General features: G+C 35.9%; 2 protein-coding genes across 5 annotated transcripts in view; both read left to right on the plus strand.

Moving 5' to 3' along the window:
• The first annotated feature begins 229 nt into the window (after window positions 1–229).
• ctns (cystinosin, lysosomal cystine transporter) lies at window positions 230–13,085 on the plus strand. Its single transcript, XM_051912706.1, has 10 exons — window positions 230–565; window positions 644–722; window positions 815–902; window positions 1,677–1,780; window positions 3,951–4,088; window positions 4,176–4,275; window positions 4,750–4,869; window positions 7,637–7,807; window positions 11,881–11,998; window positions 12,697–13,085. The coding sequence occupies exons 1-10, from the start codon at window positions 502–504 to the stop codon at window positions 12,855–12,857; spliced, it is 1,143 nt and encodes a 380-aa protein (XP_051768666.1). The 5' UTR covers window positions 230–501; the 3' UTR covers window positions 12,858–13,085.
• Window positions 11,879–22,852, plus strand: part of ranbp3a (RAN binding protein 3a) — a 386,526-nt gene continuing 375,552 nt past the window's right edge. For 2 of the 4 annotated variants that reach the window (XR_007932630.1, XM_051912682.1), the window contains exons 1-9: window positions 13,276–13,526; window positions 15,930–16,012; window positions 17,613–17,668; window positions 17,753–17,789; window positions 19,471–19,557; window positions 19,667–19,738; window positions 21,776–21,841; window positions 22,042–22,134; window positions 22,222–22,334. Coding sequence is in view for 3 of the 4 variants with exons in the window: in XM_051912682.1 (XP_051768642.1) it covers window positions 15,997–16,012; window positions 17,613–17,668; window positions 17,753–17,789; window positions 19,471–19,557; window positions 19,667–19,738; window positions 21,776–21,841; window positions 22,042–22,134; window positions 22,222–22,334 (540 nt within the window). In the remaining variant the exon portion in view is untranslated. Of the gene's footprint in view, window positions 11,999–13,275; window positions 13,527–15,929; window positions 16,013–17,612; window positions 17,669–17,752; window positions 17,790–19,470; window positions 19,558–19,666; window positions 19,739–21,775; window positions 21,842–22,041; window positions 22,135–22,199; window positions 22,335–22,852 lie in introns of those variants that run through there. The other 2 variants (XM_051912683.1, XM_051912685.1) reach the window with 2 other exon arrangements.

The raw sequence follows: 22,852 nt of genomic DNA on the forward strand, positions 1-22,852 counted from the left end.
TCCATCCAGAGGACACTAAAATCTCTACAAAATTTGAGAGAGACACAACAATTGTTCCGGCTCCTCTACGCAAAATGACTTTTCATTAACCTCAACCTCAACCTCAAGAACCGAAAATAAAGAGATCCTGTTTTTTATCCAAGCAAACTGGGGGAATCTGGACACACGCAGAGCTTTTTGGACACCTTCATCTGTGCGGTTCCCGAGGCAAGGCGACCCACAGTCAGCTGACCCGTGTCATGTGATCTAATATGTCACACGCGGAACTACAGACCGAAAAGCATCAGTTTCCTCCTGTGGTAGAGTTTGCGCTCATTGTGTTATAATGTACTGTATGATTAACTTATCGACTCACGGTTGATTATCTGTAGTTAGTCTGAGTTGTGTCTTTTAAACACTACTACTGGACGTGCTTGATTTATTTTCGCTTTACATTTAAAGAGAGCGCATGACTGAACAGCAATAATTACACTCGTGTAAGATTGTAAATACAATGTCAAGATGATGCATACTGTGTTATTGTCTCTCCTAACGCTGTCTGTCTGTGCGCACACGACGTTTTGTGGTGAGTATAATGGTTTAAATACAAAATTAAGATATTACACAAGAAAAAAAGGAGAAGTTAATATTACTATATTTACAGATGCAGAAGTGACCATCAAAGCGCCAGCAACAGTGAATCTACAGGAAACATCCTCAGAAAACATCACCTTTACACTAAGGTATGATTGTAAGTCATGATTTGTGAATTCACTCTACTATCACGTTTTGGGAAATCATTTAATTTTGTCTTGTCATGTGTTTATATTATCAGTTCATCGTTGAATACATCTGTAACAGTTTATTTCAATATCACATTTACATCAAAAAATGTCTCTTCAATAATTCAACTGCCTGATGAGGTATGTGCACTTTTTTCTATCGTATTTTAATACAAATGACCCTTTTGTTTTAATCATATTCAAAATTGGATGTTGAATACAAAGACTATGTTGTTATTACAGTTCACTCAGATAGGACCTAGTAAATTATTTAGAAGTTAATCATTTATTGTTTATTTTTTGTCCATGTTCAAGAAAAATACTGTCTTCTATAGAAGCTTGTTTCTCCCACTGAATAAAAAATAAAAAAGGTAATTGTGACACTTTATCTCACAATTCTGCCTTTTTTCATCCTCGGAAATGAAGTCAGAACTGCAAATTATATACTCGCAATCGTAAGAAAATGTGAGCTGAAATTTTTAAATCAGAATTGGATGTTATAACTCAAATTGTGAGGTCAGAATTGTGAGATAAGAAGTCACAGTTATCTTTTAATTTTTTATAAACAAGCATCCATGGTATTCTGTGCCAATTTACAAAGACATTAAAGTTGCTTTTCTACTCTATATTATATTATGACGCCTGCTTTCATACAGATTGGAGCTTTTTTATTAAATCTTTAAATTTACTATATCAGGCATCATATTATAAGTCATAACATAAAGTAATTGTGAGTATTAAAATTTTGATGTCTATGACATCCAAATCCAATCTATCCATTCAATCAATCAGTCTATCTAATAATCATGTATCAGGATTGTTTTTTTTTAGCTGATTTATACATTAATAATCAGATAAACTTGAAACAAATGAATCCCATAAAACACGGTCAACTATGTTTGTCATCTCGCACAGGTTGTTGTGCCAGCAGGAAACACATCTGTATCTTTTGAAGTGCTGGCAAAAGGGGTTGGTCAGCTGACCGCTTACCTTTACAGCAATGACACTCGCATAAAAAGGTGCGTTGTAAGCTAAATTCTCTTAATCTGTCACCAATTAAACACAGTATTGGATGAAAATGAAACAAGTGATCTTCTCCTACAGCTTCCTGTTGTTTTTTCGAGAACTCTTCAGCCTACATTTTGTTCAACACATGGGCATCCTTTATAAAGTTTTAATTTTTACAATACTGTTATTTTTTTTTTGTTGTCAGTTACGGTATGAAGCAACATGAGCGGATGGATTATAACCAGATTTGGAGACATTTGCATCAGCATTTTGCAAAACCAGTTCTATTTATTTAGTTCCTTAATTCAGGGGAATTTCAGACTGGTGATTGTGTGGCGCTGGATAATAGGTGATCTGTATTATAGTGTTCTATTTGTCAGCTATTTTTTAAATTTCTTGGTCCTGTTCCAGATGTACTTTTTAGTTTTTATCATATTTGGTCTACCGTGTCCTGTTTTTGTTTCGTCAAGTTTCACTCGACTAAATGTCTGGGCATTTATGTCTAGTTTCAGTCAAGGATTTCGAATTCAGTCACAATTTCGTCAGGCTGCATAATGGTTGAATTATTTTGCTTAATTTTAATCACAATGATTGTTTTCATTTGAGAAATTTATTTTGACATTTCATCAAAATTATTGCACTTTCATCTATAAGCACAAATCAAGAGAATTTCAACTCATATGCATGGTTTATTCTAAAACATAGATTGCTGATTTATTATTGGCTATTTATCATATAAACTAACACACTATCTACATTATGATAATTGGTAAAACAAGAAAGTTCTCTCAAAAATTAAAACAGTGAAATTCCTAGTAGTTATTCCAATAATTCCGGAATAACATTAATGTTTTTCTAATGTATTTGTATTACTATATTTTTCTAAGAGAAATTTTGGTAAAGTTTTTACTTTTTAAATACATTTCTCCTACAACAGGTTCACATGCATCGAATGTCAAAAAACACTTAATTTTTTTACATAATATACATTGCAGCATCAGCTTTTTTCTCACAGTGTCAGAAACGGTTCAATAAAGGATTCTGTCTCTCTTAACCCCTCGTTTCTGAGAGCCTACTCTGCTTTCATTGGTCAGATGGCCCAGTCGGTTGTGATTGGTCTACTGCTTACAGCGTGTGCCAGAAATGAAATGCACAGCAAAATCCCCAGAGTTAAATCAGCTCTGCTCAGAGAACATATAGTCCCTCTCTACATAGAGTTAAAATAACACTGAAGCAGAGTTAAAGTTAATGAGATAATATGCAGTTTGTGGAGTTGTTTAATCAGATCTTGAGAGATTTAATGTCTTTTATCTTCAGTTGAGTTCATCTTAGGCTGTGGCTGGAAGTCAGTTGTAGTTCTTGTGTTTCACTTCAGTGATTCTGCTTGTTAACAGCAGGTGTTCATCACTAATGCTCAATCATCACTTAATTAATCACTTGATTATCTCATTAACTTTAACTCTGCTTCACTGTTACTTTAACACTATTTAGAGAGGGACTATATGTACTCTGAGCAGAGTTGATTTACCTCTGGGGATTTTGCTGTGTGCGCACCATCCAAACATGATGCAAATCTTTTGAAAGTTTGCAAAAAAAAAAAAGAAAAAAGAAAACCTAAATGCAAGTTGTTTGAGTGGATGGCATTGGTATTGGTAACCTAGTAACCGACAGTAAATAAAACATCATCAACGGAAACAGCTGATTAGTCACATGGGTTTAATATTCGCTACTTCAGAATTCATTCGGCAAATGTGTTTCCATCTCCCATTATTCGCATTCATATTCTTTAAAAAACACCTCACGCGAGCGTAAAAACTTTTTTGCAAATCAAGGGATTTTTTTTCTGAAATTTGGCATTTCTGATGCAGTACCATAACATAGCTAGTGATACAAACGGTAACAATGGCCTTGGTTATACCATATTAATTCCAGCCCGAGACCTCATCCTTTGGAAGGGCATGACTGCATAACTCCATTTATTGTACGCTTTGATCTTTGAAACTTTGCAGACCTTTTACAGTTACAAACAGTCATATAACACACTACATGAAAGCTAATATCCCAAAAAGCATAATAGGGGTACTTTAACACAAAGCAGATATTTTCCAGATAATACTTTTTTCATTTATTTTGGCTTCAGTACAGTGATAAATAAAAGCCTATATTGAATTATTTTTCCAGCTTTGAAACACGAATCAGATTCTTGATTGTCAGAAGCAATGTCCTTTTCATCATCAACCAAATCATTGGCTGGATTTACTTCCTGGCCTGGTCCGTGTCGTTCTACCCACAAGCGTATGAGAACTGGAAACGACGCAGGTACAATATTATCTTTGAGATATAGAGATTAAAGATTTAGACCGAATAAAAACATGATGAATAATGTGCGTGTTTCGTTTCATACAGTGTGGTGGGCCTCAATTTTGATTTCCTCGCTCTCAACCTGACTGGATTCATTGCTTACAGTGTGTTCAATGTTGGCCTGTTCTGGGTGACTTATATACAGGTGCATGCAATTGACAGCTTTCAGATTGTCAAATTTATTTGTAAAAAATGACACACTTAAAGGGTTAGTTTACCCAAAAATGTCGTTCCACACCCGTAAGACCTTCATTCATCTTCAGAACACAAATTAAGATATTTTCGATGAAATCTGAGGGTATCTGATCCACACATAGGCAGCAACGTCATTGGACCTTTTGACGTCCAGAAAGGTAGTTGAAAACATGGTTAAAATAGTCAACATGACTACACTGGTTCAACCTTAACGTTATGAAGCGACGCAAATACTTTTTGTGCGTAAAAACGACATGATGTTAAGTAATTAATGACAGAAATTTCATTTTTGGGTGAACTAACCATTTAAAGTTTAAAGTTCTAATTTAGTGCTAATTGTACTAAAGCAGTATACTGTCTTTAGCTATTGTCTGATTGTTTACTAGCAGTTTTTTAATGAAGATGATAAATGGTGCATCTACAGGAGGAGTTCTTGAAGAAAGATCCGAATGGTGTCATTCCTGTCGATGCCAATGATGTCTTCTTCAGTCTCCATGCAGTAGTTCTCACTCTCGTCTATATTTGCCAGTGTGCCATCTATGAGGTAAACATTGAAACATTAATGTGTAAATAATAATAATAATAATTAATAATAATAATATCACACACTTATAAACTATATTGCCAAAAGTATTGGGATGCCCCTCCAAATCATTAAATTCAGGAGTCCCAATCACTTCCATGGCCACAGGTGTATAAAATCAAGCACCTAGGCATGCAGACTGCTTCTACAAACATTTGTGATAGAATGGGTCACTCTCAGGAGCTCAGCGAATTCTTTCTGCAGAGTCAATAGCTACAGACCTCCAAACTTCGTGTGGCCTTCAGATTAGCTCAAGAACAGTGTGTAGAGAGCTTCATGGAATGGGTTTCCATGGCCGAGCAGCTGCATCCAAGCCTTACATCACCAAGTGCAATGCAAAGCGCCGGATGCAGTGGTGTAAAGCACGCTGCCACTGGACTCTAGAGCAGTGGAGACGTGTTCTCTGGAGTGACCAATCACGCTTCTCTGTCTGGCAATCCGATGGACGAGTCTGGGTTTGGCGGTTGCCAGGAGAACGGTACTTGTCTGACTGCATTGTGCCAAGTGTAAAGTTTGGTGGAGGGGGGATTATGGTGTGGGGTTGTTTTTCAGGGGTTGGGCTTGACCCCTTAGTTTCAGTGAAAGGAACTCTTAATGCTTCAGCATACCAAGACATTTTAGACAATTTCATGCTCCCAACTTTGTGGGAACAGTTTGGGGATGGCCCCTTCCTGTTCCAACATGACTGCGCACCAGTGCACAAAGCAAGGTCCATAAAGACATGGATGAGCGAGTTTGGTGTGGAGGAATTTGACTGGCCTGCACAGAGTCCTGACCTCAACCCGACAGAACACCTTTGGGATGAATTAGAGCGGAGACTGCGAGCCAGGCCTTCTCGCCAACATCACTGCCTGACCTCACAAATGCGCTTCTAGAAGAATGGACAAAAATTCCCATAAACACACTCCTAAACCTTGTGGAAAGCCTTCCCAGAAGAGCTGAAGCTGTTATAGCTGCAAAGGGTGGACCAACTCCATATTAAACCCTACGGATTAAGAATGGGATGTCATTAAAGTTCATGTGCACGTAAAGGCAGGCGTCCCAAAACTTTTGGCAATATAGTGTATATTAATTTAAAAGTTTGGGTCAGTTTTTATTTTATTTTATTTTTTTTTATTTAGCAAGGATGTACTCAATTCAGAAATGACAGTAAAGACATTTACATTATACAAAAAATATATTTCAAATAAATGCTGTTCTTTTGAAAATTATATTCATCAAAGAATTCAAAAAATGTCACATTTTCCACAAAAACTGTTAAGCAGCACAACTGTTTTCAACATTGATAATAATAAGAAATGTTTCTTCAGCATCAAATCAGCATATTAGAATGATTTCTGAAGGATCATGTGACACTGAAGACTGGAGTAATGATGCTGAAAAATCATCAGGAATAAATTACATTTTAAAACATAATAAAATAGTATTCGATTATTATAACTTTTCTATTTCAGAAAGTTACTGATTTTACTGTATTTTTCATCACATAAATGCATAAAAAAAATCTTACTGACACCAAACTTTTGAACAGTAGTATATTACACTGCCCGGCCAAAAAAAAAAAAAAAAGTCGCTGTTTGGATTTTAATAGGCAAATACTTAAGAGTCTATGAATGGATCATTATTACAGTGATTATTATTATTCTAGCATGTTATATGTTTGGCAACGGTTCTTTTAACCCTTAAAGATGGAGTGTGTGGCTTTTCATTTCTTAAACAACCATGTATTAAGATATATCATGGCCATATTCCAGGATGACAATGTCAAGATTCATCAGGCTCAAATTGTGAAAGAATTGTTGGGAAGGAGCATGAAGAATCATGAATTGGCACTGACCTTAACCTCAGTGTAAGTTTTTGGGATGTGCTGGAGGAGACTTTACAGAGTGCTCACCTCTTGCATTGTCAATACAAGATCTTGACCAAAAAATGATGCACCTCTCGATGGAAATAAATGTTGTGATGTTATTTCCATCAAGATGTGCATCAATTTTTTGGTCAAGATCTTGTATTGACAATGCAAGAGGTGAGCACTCTGTAAAGTCTCTTCCAGCACATCCCAAAGACTTTCAGTGAAATTAAAGGATTAGTCCACTTTCAAATAAAAATTTCCTGATAATTTACTCACCCCCACTATAAGGAGAATAATCCTGGAATGTTTATCAAAAACCTTAATTTTTTTTCGACTGAAGAAAGAAGGACATGGACATCTTGGATGACATGGGAGTGAGTAAATTATCACAATTTTTATTTGAAAGTGAATTAATCCTTTAAGGTCTGGACTCAGAGGTGTCAATTTACGTGTGAAAATGATTCTTCAGACTCTCTGAACAATTCTTTCACAATTTTAACCCTGGTGAATCTTGACATTGTCATCCTGGAATATGGTCATGATGTGTCTTCCTACATGGTTGTTTAAGAAATGAAAAGCTACACACTTAATCTTTAAGGGTTAAAAGAACCGTTGCCAAACATATAACATGCTAGAAACATAATAATCACTGTAATAATGATCCATTCATAGACTCTTAAGTATTTGCCTATTAAAATCCAAACAGCGACTTTTTTATGGCCGGGCAGTGTAGTAAAAAATAATAAGAATAATAATTAACAAATAAAGTAATAATTAGTAAAACAAGTATTTTTTGTATTGTATTAATAAAAATTGCAATTAAGAAAATGAAATTGCATTGCTGCTTAAACTGTTTTTAAATTGTTTTTTATTTAGAGAGGTGGGCAAAAGGTTTCCAAAGTGGCCATTGGGTTATTAGTGATTGGCTGGACCTTTGCGTTTGTCTCCCTGTTTGTTGCGGTGGCACAGAAGATCTCCTGGCTGGATTATCTGTACTATTTCTCTTACATTAAACTGGGCGTCACACTTATAAAGTACATCCCTCAGGTACAACTCTCCTATCTCACACCACAACAGCACAAAAAATGCTTTAAAGCTGCTCCCACAAAATAAAATTCTGTCATCATTTACTCACTGACGTAAAAATCCAAAATGACTTTCTCTTTTCAATGAAGTACAAAAGGAGATGTTTATCTTATGTTTTTTTTTTTGGTCCTTACAAACAAAAGTTCATGAGAACTGGGGCTGTCAAGCTCCAAAAACAACATTTCATTTTGTTAAAAATCTTCATCCTTTGTTGTAGCTGTCGAAGCTGTCACACTTGCATTCAGCTGAAAACATTTAGTGAGTTTTGTTCGGTCATGAGAAACATGAGAATCAATCCTGGCATGATGTTTCTCTTTAGCCACCATGTTTGAAATTTGAGAGCCATGGTGGATTTGTAGAAAAATGTCAATTTGTAATGCCATAAGGGTGAAAATAATGACAGAATTTTACATTTTTGAGTGAATTATCTCTATAAAGATGAAGGCTATTCATAGGCCAGTGCAGTAGATTTTGATGCAGTTCACTGCAATGCTAAACATAGATTTCATACTTCCCCTTTTAAACGGAATTGTACACTTGCTTATACTTGTGGCTTGTAACGGTAAAATGAGAAAGAGTTTCCAACGAATCAGAATACAAGTAACCCTTTGTTTCAAGAAAGTGTTCGCTGAAGTGTAAAATGTTTGATTTCGATAGAATTTGATTGTATAACATCATTTGTGTAAGATGTTTTAGGGCAAAATCTTAGATAATATAATATATAATATATATAATATTTTTTTTGGTCAAATTTGATTCATAGGAAAAATTAAAAAACATATACATATTATTTATAGGAAACAAAGGCCACATCCACACAAAGCCAGAGTTTTCCCTATCCGATCTTTTGTTCTAAAAAAAAAAATTCCGTAAACACAGCGTCGTCTCAAGAAATATCTGTGTACACACAAAACCACTGAAACCGACTCAAAACGATGTAGTATTCATGCCAGACCAGTATGTGGTGCTGTAATTCTGCCACAGAGATACACTAAAAACGGAGAAGAAGACTTGGAGCATGCGTTATTCGGTGCATTCCAAACGGGATATATCGCCCTCCGAAGGGCACTTTGGACTGAAAAAAATCATGGCTGCCATATTGAAGGGTCGTTCCAAACCGAAGTGCTCAAAACTGGCCACTTCAAAGGGCCCTTCGGAATGAAGGATTTCGAAGGGTACAACTGATGGACACTTTGGGCTTCCATGATCCTTTGCACAGGGAAGTTGTTTGGCGTCACAGAATAGGTCAGGTCGATTTTACCTATAAATATATGTATAGTATTTTTCTATACTACTGTAATATTTATACGAGTTAGATTTGGTACATTATTATGGTCAAAACGACATTGTACTTCAACAAAAATACTTTACATCTACCGTTATCAGTCCATTCAAATGCTTCAAATACACAATATACATTATGGTGTAATAAACCAATAATAAATAAATAAACTAATGTTAAACAAAATGTGCAGCTTGCACTATCTACTCCTCGTCCAGAGCGTGTTTTTTGGGGGGTCAACCAGCGTACAAAATGTGCGACGAAGGCGCCTCCTTGATTGTCTCGTTAAGATGACGCAGAAGTGCGTTCCAAAAAAAAGAGTTTTTTTAACCCCTACACCCTTCATCCCTTCGAGGCTCTCACTCCGGAGGGTAAACCCTTTGAAAGGATTTTAAAACGCAGGGATTGTTGCTGTTATGTGACGTAGCGGTATCTGACTAGGGTCGAGACGTGGGGTGATGACATCATCGTTTGATTAAAATATACGGATTGGTTGTACATACGTTTTTAAAAAAAGATTTTTATATATAATAATAATAAAGTTCACGGTTCTCTGATGTCAGTTAAAAATGGAATATATTTTCTTTTCTTTGTATTTTTATATCAATATGGCACAAGATTATCCTATTCAAATCAATGTGATAAATGAGTTTAGTCAAAAGTAATCTAAAAGTAATCACAAACTAGTCAGATTACATTACTTTAAGTGTGTAATGTAATGGATTATGTTACTAACTACAATTTTTGTCATGTAATTTGGAATCAGTTACTGATTACAATTTATAAGTAATCTACCCAGCTCTGCTGATTGGCTACAAATTTGTACGTAGTGCTCGGTCTGATCCACTTTCAACAGCGTTTCTCAAAAATCACTTACTAAAATCACCCCTAAAACTAAATTACCCCCAAAAGATAGTCATTATTATGTTAAATGAGAAAAGCATCAAATAGACATTACAGAAAGTAGCCTATACCTTTAATGGGTTTTTTATTAATATGGAAATAAGAAAAAATTTATTAATGAAATGATACTCTAAATAAGAAATAAAAACTGCCAGTAGGTGGCGGTAAATGTCTAAATGAGTAAGTCATTGGGCCCTATTTTAACGATCTAAGCGCATTGTCTGAAGCACGTGGCGCAGGTGCACTTAGGGCGAATCCCCTTTTGCTAGTTTAACGACAAAAAAAATGGTCGCGCCAGGCGCATGGTCCAAAAGGGTTGTACCTAGCCTCCTAACGAGTTATGGGTGTGTTTTGGGCGTAACATGCAATAAACCAATCAGAGTCTCAACTCCCATTCCCTTTAAAAGCCAGGTGTTCTTGCACCATGGCGGATTCGCTATTTCCATGGCGGAATATAGACACCCTGAACCTGACGAGTCAGTTTAAATACATGTGTGTATTGCCACGATTGGTCAAATAATTAGCCAATTTCATTCGTCATTACTGCAAATAGGGAATTATGATACATGCAATGACTATCCATTATGACATGTTGGCATTTTTATCTTTCTATTTTTAATATTTGGCATGTTTGTGTGCCGCTGCACATCCCTGTGTGTGTAATAAGCAGAGTGTCCGCTCATTGTGCACACGCATATTACTAGTAACGCACCCTTTAAATAACAAAAAAAATAAATAAAATACTGCACAATTGACTTTAGACCAGGTTTTTGTTGGTCAATGGCGCAGTTGTTTTCAGTTGCCTCAAAATAGCAACACGCCAACAATGCACCTGAACACACCTCGTTTTCAGACCAGGACACCCATGGGCGAACAGATGGGCACGAGTGCATTTGCTTTTTAAACAACGTGGCACTTAAATGATAACTGCGAAACTAGCAAAAAACACTTGCGTCGTGCCTGCCGTTGCATTGCGCCGGGTGTATGATAGGGCCCAATGAAAGAGTCATTCATTCAATTCATTCAAACGGCTAATTCATTCAGGAATTAAGTAAATGGCTCTCTTTTAATCATTGGTTCACCCGACTGATTCACTCAAAATGCAGATTCATTCAGAAGGACATCACTGCTCTGCTCTGGCTTTATAGGTAATATTTTCATTGGCAAAACTGAGCAAAAGCAATATTACACAATGTTAACTTAATATAAATGAATATCACATTTGCTCTTGTGCTATTTGGAACAAAAATAGCACTCATGTGATATCGCTTAACTATATAATGAAATAAATATGAGACAAAAACTCATACAGGGGCATTTTTACCCTGATGTCTATCTTGAATTTTAGGATCATTCTAACTGCATTCTATAGGCTCCTTCAATGAGTTGTTGCCCTGCTTCAGGTTCCTCATCAGTCAACTATATGAAAAGTAAGAAAAACTACGTAGCCTAGGTCTGCAGCGGGGTTAAATATGTAGTAATTTTAACACCTTATATTCTCCCATAACTAATTAATTATATTAATACATTAAATCGACATCCCTAAAAAGTCTTGTAAAAAAGGCACTTATCTAGACAGAAACCAAAAGGGCAGGTGCTTGAGCACCACTTGGGGTCTATCTCTGCATGTGCCTGATGGAATATATATAATATACTATATTCAAATATAGATCAATTGCATAAAAAAAAAAAAAAAATTGTTTGTTTACATATTCTAGATATTTCCACAAAGCCTTGTTCCATTATTCAAAAATATGTGGTATTTTTAGCATATTCTTTACTGAAAACGGTTTAAAAAATATTTTATGTAGCATATTTTACACTTTAGTAATTGTGAATTATTTTTTAGGCTTATATGAACTACCGCAGGCAGAGCACAGAGGGATGGAGCATCGGGAATGTGCTGCTGGACTTCACAGGGGGCAGTTTCAGTTTGATTCAGATGTTCCTTCAAGCCTATAACAATGGTGAGACCACACAAAGACTTTCATTTCATACTGATTAGTCATTAGTTCACCTAAAAATTAAAGTTCAGTCATTAATTACTCACCCTCATGTCGTTCCACACAAGTAAGACCTTTGTTCATCTTCAGAACACAAATTAAGATTTTTTCCATAAAATCCGGTGATTCAGTGAGTCCTCCATTGCCAGCAAGATGATTAACACTTTCAATGCCCGGAAAGCTACTAAAGACATATTTAAAAGTTCATGTGACTACAGTGGTTCAACAATAATGTTATGAAGCGCTCCGAATCACTGATTCGAAACAAAAGATTCGTAAAGCTTCATGAAGCAGTGTTTAGAAATCGCCCATCACTAGATATTGTTAAATAAAGTTTTTTTTTTTTTAGCACACAAAAAATATTTCCGTCACTTCATAACATTAAGGTTGAACCACTGAAGTCACATGAACTGTTTTAAATATGTCTTTAGTAGCTTTCTGGGCATCTGAAAGTGTTAATTATCTTGCTGTCAATGGAGGCCATTGGATTTTATGAAAAATGAATTTGTGTTCTGAAGATGAACGAAGGTCTTACGGGTGTGAAACGACATGAGGGTGAGTAATTAATGACAGAATTTTCATTTTTGGGTGAACGAACCCTTTAATGAAGTTAGAATGCACACAAATAACTGTTTTAATTTATGTGTTTTTTTACTTGACAGATAAATGGAAGTTTATATTTGGAGACCCCACAAAGTTTGGACTGGGCGTGTTCTCCATATTCTTTGACGTTGTGTTCATCATACAGCATTATTGTCTGTATAGAAACCGAGAGCCACTATATCATGATTTAGATGATCAACACACCGATGTTAAAACATGACATGGCAATAACATCAAGATTTCTTACGGACTTTTATGTCTTTTTGTACACACTAATCTAAAGTGTGAACCATGTATTAAAGGGAATTATATAAATATGTATCTTACATCTTGAAAGCAAAAAAGCACTTGTTTGAATTAGTCTATATATTTATAAATATGAATTAGCCTATATGTTTATAAATCATTTTTCTTATTCCAATAAATTGATGCTGTCTCAGGTAAATTATTGGAGCTGGTACTGTCTACTGTATATTCATTTGTTTTACACTGTCACCTAGTGGCAGTAAGATAAACTACATGAGACGAATCCTCAGTACTGCCAATGACATTAAAGTTTTGTTCGTCTCTCATATCGTTTTAGTCTGTTAACTATGTGTTAACATACAGTTAACAGGCTAATGTACTTTAAAACCTTTTAGCAGCCTTAATTTTTGTGATGTAATTTGCTTTACAGTAAATCTAAACTTGCATAACTTTTGAAGTGATTCCCTCCTGTGATAATAAGATAATTAAAAAAAAAAAAAAATAGTATTAAATTTTAAGTAAAATGTCACACCTCCACTCTGCACGCAAGCGACGCAAACGTGTCTACGCGCTTGCGTCACTGTGGAGCGCAGGGGATTATGGTTAGACAGCGGAAGCAAGATGGCGGAGGTGACAGATGAGGGTAAGAGGTGTTTGTGTCTTAAATACCTCTTCATCTTTTCCGTACCCGTTTATTAACTATAAAGAATCATGTTATGGTGTTTTAGACTGTTTAGAGTTGAGAGACCGAGTGCTTGCTTATTGTTGTTGATTTAATTACGCAGTTTTATCATTTAAACGCACCGGCCTCAGTCAGAGACAGAACTAATGTTTACATACATTTGTGTTTGTTCATATTCTCTGACAGACGTATTTTTATTATGTACAGGTATATTTGTTTCTGTTTACATGCAGGCATGTAGATTTGTAGTATTTTCATCAGTTTATAGTGGTTGTCGTTGTAAATGCGTGCAGACAGTTATAGTTATCTGCGGTTTTCTGGTAGTTTGTGGCAGGAGTGGATGTGTCAAGTTTCAACACGTTTTATATAAATTTCGTTTGAGTCAAGAGTTATTTTTCCAGCCTAGAAAGTCAGCTGTGATGTGTGCAGCGAGTTTAGGTGCCGTTTTGGATGCCAATACACACGGAGATTAATATTGTGCGTCAGTGTGCGAACAGCTCTTATAGGGCTGAACCACTGGAACACTGCTCCTGATCTTTACTGAAGACACACTGTCTAATAACTTTAATCCTCAGGTGCTCTTTGTTCATTTATGACCGAAAAATGTTCTGTTTTGAAATGTTAAAAATTGCAGTTTCATCGGAATGGTACGAAACTTGGTGACTTTTATGGCATTTGGAGTGTGAACACACACAAAAAAAATTGAGGGCATGATTCGAGCATGCTAAGTGGTCTTAAAAAAATAAAAATAAAATAGTAACACTCGTTGTCTTCGGTCAAAAATGACCGACCATAGGAAATGAATGGGAAATCGACAAAAACACAAAAATTCAGAGAATTTTGGTGTGTACAATCTACAAATCGGCCACGATTCTGAAAAAAAAGTACACAGCAGTAAAGGGGTGACACTCTAAAACATCAGGAGTGTGATTTAGACACACTCACACACAAGCACACACACACTTAAACCCCCCCCCAATAAACCACTGTCTGTAACACAGAGCAAAGTTTTGATGATATGTGAAATCCATTCAATAATTCATAATGCAGGAAAAGCTCACAGCAGTGAAGGGGTGACACTGTAAAACATCAAGACTGAAATAAACAAACACACACACATATTATACACACAAACTTATGAACTGTGCACTTGGAAGTACAGGCTTGTTCCTTCGCATTATTTTGAGCTTCTTTTTTTTTTTTTCACGTGGCATTTTTTTATGAATTCTAAATCGAAAAATGGGTAACAAAATGCTTCCTTGCGTTCTCTTTCTAACAGAATGTTTAGGTTTGACTGTAATCATAAATCAAAAACTAACACTTCAAATCAATATTTCTTACAAAAATATATCTAAAACTTGATAAGAAATAGTCTTTGAGATTGTCTAAATATATATTCATATCCTCAACCTGAAAAAAAAAAAGGTAAATATGTCCAAAAACAACTAGGGAATTTACAAGCCTCTCCATAGAGAGCTGTACAAGTATCTAGTGGTTACACCATGGTATTACACATTTTTCTTTTTATACTCTCACCAGATGGTGCTAAAAAATTCAAAAATTCAAAAAAAAAAAAAAAAAAAAAAAAAATATATATATATATATATATATATATATATATATAAATATATATATAATTATATATATTATATATTACCTCAGATGGATGAATGGTTGGATTCCACAACTGGTAAAATAAAACATATATAAGACAATACAACATTTACTATAGGAGCCATACAATTTACTGGTGATTTAATTTAAAAAACTGTTCTATTGCGCTTCTGATTTGGCAGCGAAATTCGTTGATTTTTGGTGCATAAGATGTGAAGGATTCTATGGTCCAGTTAGTATTTTCACCCCATAATGGCAGCCGCACTACCGGAGCGCCATCTAGTGGCTGTTACCCAAAAAATATCAAAGTGTCGCCTCTTGGGTTCTAAGCTCTTTGGCTGTACACAGTCCGCCATGTTTATCTCCTTGCCAGAGAATTTAACAGCAGCATTCAATTAAGAAATTTATTCTTATTAAAGCTACTAAGTCAGTGGTTCCCAAACTTTTTAGAGTGGAGTACCCCCTGAGGCATTTATCATCCTTCTGTGTACCCCCTCTCTTCCACTTAGACTGCACCTTTTCCATTAAGGGACAATATTTGCCCCCTAAATTGACTTTCCAGTGCATTTTTTAATCTTTATAAATACCTTTACAACATTAATAATGTTTTAAATAAATAAAAAATGTTCAATAGAGAAATATGCAATGATGATAATTTTTATTTTTTATTATATTTAGGCTATTTATTCTTTGTCATGTCTGTCTTATTTAATTTTAACTCTCCTGCTTTTGCCACCCTATTTTATTTAGTGTTTTCTCTCTGATGGTTGGAAACAGAAGAGCTTAACTTCATCCTGAGGAGGGATCAGACAGCAGCATGGCAGATGACAACGGTGAGTTGTATTGGTGAACGGATGAAGAGATGATCTCTTCTGCAGTTCTTTAGTGATATTATTGGGACAGTCATTGCAGTTTGTTCAGTAGATTTTGAACAGTCTGATTTGCGCTCTCAGAATCATTCATTCAGTGATAATGGACTGAGGCTTTAAATGGGTCAGTGCACGGCATCAGAGCCTGTAACTAGTAGATGTGTTATAGACAGTTATCTCTGGTAACATAAAAATAGACACAAGCAAATGAAGTCAGAAATGTTTCCTTTGGGTTTTCAGTTTTTTAGTCCATCTGTTTGTAACCGTTTTTCCATTGCCCTCATGAGCTCTCTGTTTCTGGGCTTTGTTTGCTCTGTGCTCATTTGTGTGCTTGTCTCCAAAGAATGTGAGAGGCTTTATAATTCTAAGATATTGGGCCTCATTTATCAATCTAATGTAAAAACGAGTGCAGATCTGATCTCATTTCTTTCTACAAAGTCAGAATAGAATGTCCAGCACCGTGGGCGGACATGTTGGCTTTAGGTCAAACTGACAAAACGAGCACATAAAAATGTATCCAAGTCATGTACCCACGTACTCCAAACAGACTCCACTATGATAATGATAACAGAATATGGATGAAAAATTATTTCTCATGCCTCCTACAAGATACTAAAGTGTATGTATCATGTGGTACACGTTGCCTGTTTAAGGGTTAAACACCGTGTGACAGATTTGGAACAGGCAGAAACTCCATGCATAATCAAATCGTACAGGAGATTTAAAGGATTAGTTCACTTTCATATAAAATTTTCCTTATTTTACTCACCCCCATGTCATCCAAGATGTTCATGTCTTTCTTTCTTCGGTCGAAAAGAAATTAATGTTTTTGATGAAAACATTCCAGGATTTTTCTCCTTATAATGGACTTCACTGGCCTTTATGATCGCCTTCCAAGTGCTTCCGCCACATACAGCGTAAACTTTTTGAAGAATACGAAAGTACGGTTTTGGCGGAAGCACTTGGAAGGCGATCATTTGTTTATATAAAGCATATACATTTACATTTTTTCCGTAAAAGACCGATCGCTTCGCTAGATAAGACCCTTATTCCTCGTCTGGTATCGTTTAAAGCCCTTTGAAGCTGCACTGAAACTGTAATTTTGACCTTCAACCGTTTGGAGACCATTGAAGTCCACTATAAGGAGAATAATCCTGGATTGTTTTCATCAAAAACCTTAATTTCTTTTCGATTGAAGAAAGAAAGACATGAACATCTTGGATGACATGGGGGTGCGTAAATTATCAGGGAAATTTTATATGAAAGTGAACTAATCCTTTAACGCAGTACTGAAAGTAAATAATTATTTGGGCTGTCAATTGGTTAACAAACCATTTGAACAAAATTTAATATGAAAATGATGATTCAAAGATATTACTTTACTGTGGGAAAATAATTGAGTTGAGATTATAAAAAATGTATGTAATAAAATACATATATAATCAACATTTCTCACACATTATCTGTTGTAGAATGTTGTAAAAACAGAAAGCAGCTCACATGGTTTTGGTACAGAGTGATTGAATCATTCACTCACTCAGACGTCTTGTTTTTCAACGTGCAGAGAAACCTGCTGTTGCTCCTCCAGTGTTCGTGTTTGAGAAGGATAAAACACAAAAGGTAAGACCAGCACTTCAGTTCTTACGGCACGACTCCGATCACACCTGTCCAATACCGGCTTTAAAACACTGATTCTGTCTCCAGAGGTCAGCCGAGGGATCCAGCACAGAGGATGGAGAAGGTGAGTTTGGAGTCTTTTTACAGTCAACAGAAGATATTATTGAAACAATGAATTTCACAAAGAAATGCTTGGAACATATTTCACTCTGTAATCAGATGAAAAAAATAAGAAATTGTTACTTTAAGAAAATTAGGTCTATATACAGGTCAAACCAAAAATTTTAGACGTTTTTTATATTTTTGATATATTTTTACTAGTGTGTGCAGGACACTATAGTTAATTTATGTGAGTGAGGATAGCAAAATAAAGTAAACTGTGACATATTATACCCAAAAATTCTTCATACAGTGGACTACCTGTAAAATTTGGAACCAAAAATTATTCAGACACTTTGACCTGACCATGTTTTGCTTAAGTGTTATCTCATAATTAAGATAAATTTTTTCTGACACAGTTTAACTCTGAGATCTTGTCATATTTTATTACCATTTTTTTAAACTATAGTGAATAAACTGTATTAATGAATGAAATGTTCAAGGTGTATAAATTTGAATACATTTTGGTTTGTGTGTGTGTGTTTAAATGCTGTGGCACAATTGAGCACATTTTTGGGCTGTGCGATTAATTTTGATTTTGGCTTCCTACCATTATGAACATATGATAATTGAGATTAAAGGATTATTGTGGCCCGTTCCTTTTCTTTACAGCGGTGTGCTTTCGCTCCTTCTTAAAAGCCCAAACTTAGCCCAAACTTTTTTATAAAAAAAATGATTAAAAGCACAAAAGAGAACAGCTTTCTGTGCACACACTTCCGAGACTGAGCGAAACACAGACAAGCAAAGTGAACTTTGAGCTTCGGTTATGTGCCTAAACAGTCAAATACACATAAAAATATGTTGAAAAACAACAGAAGAGAAAATCACTCACTGCTCTTGACCGAATGAATTTTGTAGCTTTAATAAGAATCAAAGCAAGTTTACTTCTTACAGTGACTATGCTGTGTTTTATTTTACATTTGATTATTCAATTTCTGTAGTAGGCTGTTAGCTGTATACTTACAGACTTGAATGAAAGAACTTAAACGCACTGTTTGTTGAATTTGTATCCTTATGGTTTGTGTCCTATTGTTTGTAATTTGCTTTTTAGTTTTTATTGTATTACTGTCTGTTTACTTATTTTCAATAATTTTTCATTTTCACATTTTACCTTGCGTTAGCCTAGTATTCTGCTGTGGTTCCGGAGTTGGTATCAAGAATTGTCAATTTTTGCTGGTATCTATAATTCAGATTTAGCAAATTTTCAGGAAATTTATACTTGATATTTGTCGGTATCGTTAAATACCAAAATAATTGTGATTATGATTTTTGCCGTAATTCGAGCAACCAAATCATCTTGATTTTGTTTGATTCAGTAAATTAAAATGAATTACTTGCTAAAATTAAATTAAGAAAATAAATTAAATTCTTTACAGCAATATAACTACAGTTTAAATGTTTAAGGGTGGAAGAATGCTTAATTGTCATGAAAATATTATTACAGTGCAAAAGATCCTAAAACAGTCTTCATTTTCTTTTTGAAAAATGTAATTCCTTTTTTCTGTTTAATTTCGGGGTGAAATATGTTTTGAAAAATCTGCTTTATCCATTGAGTTCTGAATTCATTTATGCATGTGTCTTTAAAGTTTAAATGTATTTTCTTTTTATGTTTTCTGGACTCCTTATCCCCGCTGTTTCTGCCCCAGACTCTGATAAAGAAGATGGTAGTTACAGCCCTGCTGCCAAAAGAGGAAGAACATCACCATTTACACAGTTCCCACCAACTCATTCCGGTAATCCAGAGATTTACACCTGGAAAATAATTACAGATCTTTATAGTACATTAAGTCCGCCTTCTGTTCAGCCTAGTTTCTTTGACACACTTTCTTTTCCATTTTGCAGTTTCTAAGAATAATGTTTTCATGCCATCCAGTTTCTGTCAGTCACCAACCGGAAACTCCGACTCAGAACCTGGTGAGACTTGCTTCAATGTGCTACATACTTATAACAATTCACTAGGGGTGTGACAAGACAGTTAGCTCACGAGACAAGACACGGGATTGAGGTCACAAGAACGAGACAAGACAGGATTTTTACACAGTATTTTTAAGAAATCCTCAGTGACAAAATACATGACTATGGAGGTGCATTTGAAATGTTTTAACTAATCATCTTGTAAAGAATGTCATTTCCATTACACTTTCTGAGTATGAATTATCATATGCAGTAAAAGACAACAATACTCAAGCACCGTAAAAGGGTTTGCCACAAACTCAACTGACTGGCTTCTCTCCTGTATGATTTCAGTCTCTTCAGACCTTACTGTACATGATTTATGAGCTTTTACAACTTTTGACCTCCTAACTGAACTCCTTTCCACAAATTGATCATAGAAACAAAAACAGTATAAATAAAAATGAATAACAGTTTTCTCTTAGTCTTAAAAGGTCTGAAGAGCAAGTTTTATCCTCCGCAGGGGCAAGACATTCAGGCTATATTTGATTTAGCGCTGCCAGGGAAAACAAAAGTAAAAATCACCGGCGTGTGTGAAACACGCTATACAAATAAACGTGACGCGCCTTATGAAGTCTAATAACAAGCACAAACTGTGTTAAATAGAAATTGACATGCAAGCAAAAAAGGTTTCTGTCCTACGGTGTTTTTCTACCACAGTAAAGAATGCAAATATAATAGGCCTAAAAGCGAACGAAAGGAAGAAACATTTATAATCCCCTGCGTGAGTGAAGATTTGGGAAAAGAAACAGAGATTCCATGTTCAGTGGAATAACTAATGGAATATTGTTAAATTCTCTGATAATCGGGTGACCAGATCGCGATTCGCAAAACAGAATACAAAGCTTAAATTTATGGACTCGCGTACCTCTTTCATTCGACATGAACCAAAATGTTTCCATGGCTGCGATGTCACATTTAATTGCTAACCTGTAAACAAAGCTTTGTGCGGGTATCGTCACATTTTCAAAATTTCATTACCGACTTGGTACCAAAGTACCGGTACTTTTGACAACACTAAGTGCAACCATAATCAAAGTACTCTCTCGATATTCAATGTGCAAACAGAAACCAAATATTTCTTCAAGCATGCATTAAACAGAAGAGATGATACTGAGCTAAGAACTACACAGCCCAGCCTAAGCTAGCTTACATATTGAGAGATATTCGCATGCATCAGGGAGCCGCTTTCAAAATGCAGGTTGTTGAAATTGTGCTTGTATCCACGCTCGTGTTTTACTTTCGACTCTGTGAATAGGGAGCGGTGGTGCTGAGCGCGCATTCTACAAGATAAGACATTTGTCAAACGCTTAGGCTGTGTTGTGCAACAAATCCTCCGCCTTGGTCTTGTCAGTCATCTCGTCACTTACTCTCGTCACGTGATCGGTGAACTCTGATTCCTGCTGCACTATTGGTGTTCAATGAGTTAGATGGGATTGAAGCGACTATTAACCAACTGAATTAAATGTTTTTTATTTCTAATAAAACAAAATGACCGTGGAGGCGTAATGTAAACATACATAGTGTTAGCATATACTAGCCTAATTTCACCCTCACACTCAGTCATGGCAATATTGCGAGACAATTTTCACTTCTTTTAATTTCAATTTTAATCTCGCAATTTTAATCTCTTTAAGATCTCCTGACAAGATTTTGTCACACCCCTACAAATCACACATTGTAAGTCGACATGAAATGGCATCCGCAGCCTGTTTTACATTCATAATGTGACATTTATGTGTGCAACAGGATGTTCAGTAAGAAAAAAAATGTCTCGAGTTGATTTTATCCATTGGGAATCGATCAGATGAGAAAAGTGGTCTGTATTTGACAGACATGAAAAGGAAAGTTGTTTCAGAAATGGAGCAAGTTATTACATTTTCAAAGTTTGCAAAGAGAAACATTTGCATGAGACATTTACTTTAAGGAAGAAAGCAGAGTCAGTTTTAGTTTCATTTTGACAGATTTTCTCAATTGTTTTATTTTTTCCCCCATCAGAAGAGAAGACTGTGGGGTTTCGCCTGAAGCCCCCGACGCTGATCCATGGCCAGGCGCCGAGCGCTGGTGAGTCAGTGTTCAAACATCTGCTGTTTTGCACAGTCTGTTGATCAATGTCTTGTTGTGGCACTTTCATAAGTTTGTTTATTTACATGATTCCACAGACAATCACCATTTGAACTTTCAGTACCGGAGACCCTCAGAGGGCCTGAGAGCTTGAGGGATGCTGAGTTAAGAGTGATCATTATTTGATTGATTCGTTTCAGGTGTCCCCAGCCCCAAACCCAAAGAAGCCCAGCGCAGCATTCTGCGACCTCCAGTGCTGCAGCCCCCTCCGGCCCGAACCCCCCCTCAGAGCAGTGAGTACATTAGATGAATATCAACTCAAGTAGATCAGCTGAAGGAGAACTACAACGTGTAACAGCTAAAGTCTGTTGTTTCACCAGACATGAGCAACAGCAGTTCAAACGGAGTGAAAAACCTCTCAGATGGAGGAGCAGAATGTGAACGTAACTCAGAGACGTCTGCTGCTGGCACACAGGAAAATGACGTGTCATCGGTAAGATATTAATCGAACACAAATATCAGACAGCACTGTTATCTACTTATTAAAGTGCCCCGGTTATGCTCTTTTAAAGGTTTCTAGTTTTGTTTCGGAGGTCTCCTACAACAGGTTTACATGCATCCAAGGTCAAAAAACACTTTCATTTTCTCATAATATACATTGCACATCACCTCATTTATCAAAGAGTCTGAAAACAGTTTGTTCGAGGATTCAGTCTCTCTTTCCGCCAACCTAATCTGCTCTGATTGGTCAGACAGTTTGTTGTGATTAGTTTACCACTTACAGCGTGTGTCAGAAATGAAACACCCTTTAGCATATCTGAATTTCAGCTCCGGAAGCTTCCTCAGCACTTGTATACAGTGTTACAAACTGTCAGTTTGGCTGTATCAATTCCAGATCGAGTGCTCATTTTTTGGAAGTGCATGCCAAGTGGATTTGCAGCGCTGAAAACAGCATCTTTTCAATATGTCGACAACACGAACCAAACCCTTCCGGTCTCAGCTACAGTGTTT

Source organism: Ctenopharyngodon idella, chromosome 11 (assembly GCF_019924925.1).
Source record: "Ctenopharyngodon idella isolate HZGC_01 chromosome 11, HZGC01, whole genome shotgun sequence".
NCBI lineage: Eukaryota > Metazoa > Chordata > Actinopteri > Cypriniformes > Xenocyprididae > Ctenopharyngodon > Ctenopharyngodon idella.

Excerpts from the sequence above, each read along its gene's own strand:
- ctns (XM_051912706.1), top strand. The coding sequence starts at position 502 with ATGATGCATACTGTGTTATTGTCTCTCCTAACGCTGTCTGTCTGTGCG. Across the intron at positions 566-643 it reads TGCGCACACGACGTTTTGTG|ATGCAGAAGTGACCATCAAA; the intron begins GTGAGTATAATG and ends CTATATTTACAG. Across the intron at positions 903-1,676 it reads TAATTCAACTGCCTGATGAG|GTTGTTGTGCCAGCAGGAAA; the intron begins GTATGTGCACTT and ends CATCTCGCACAG.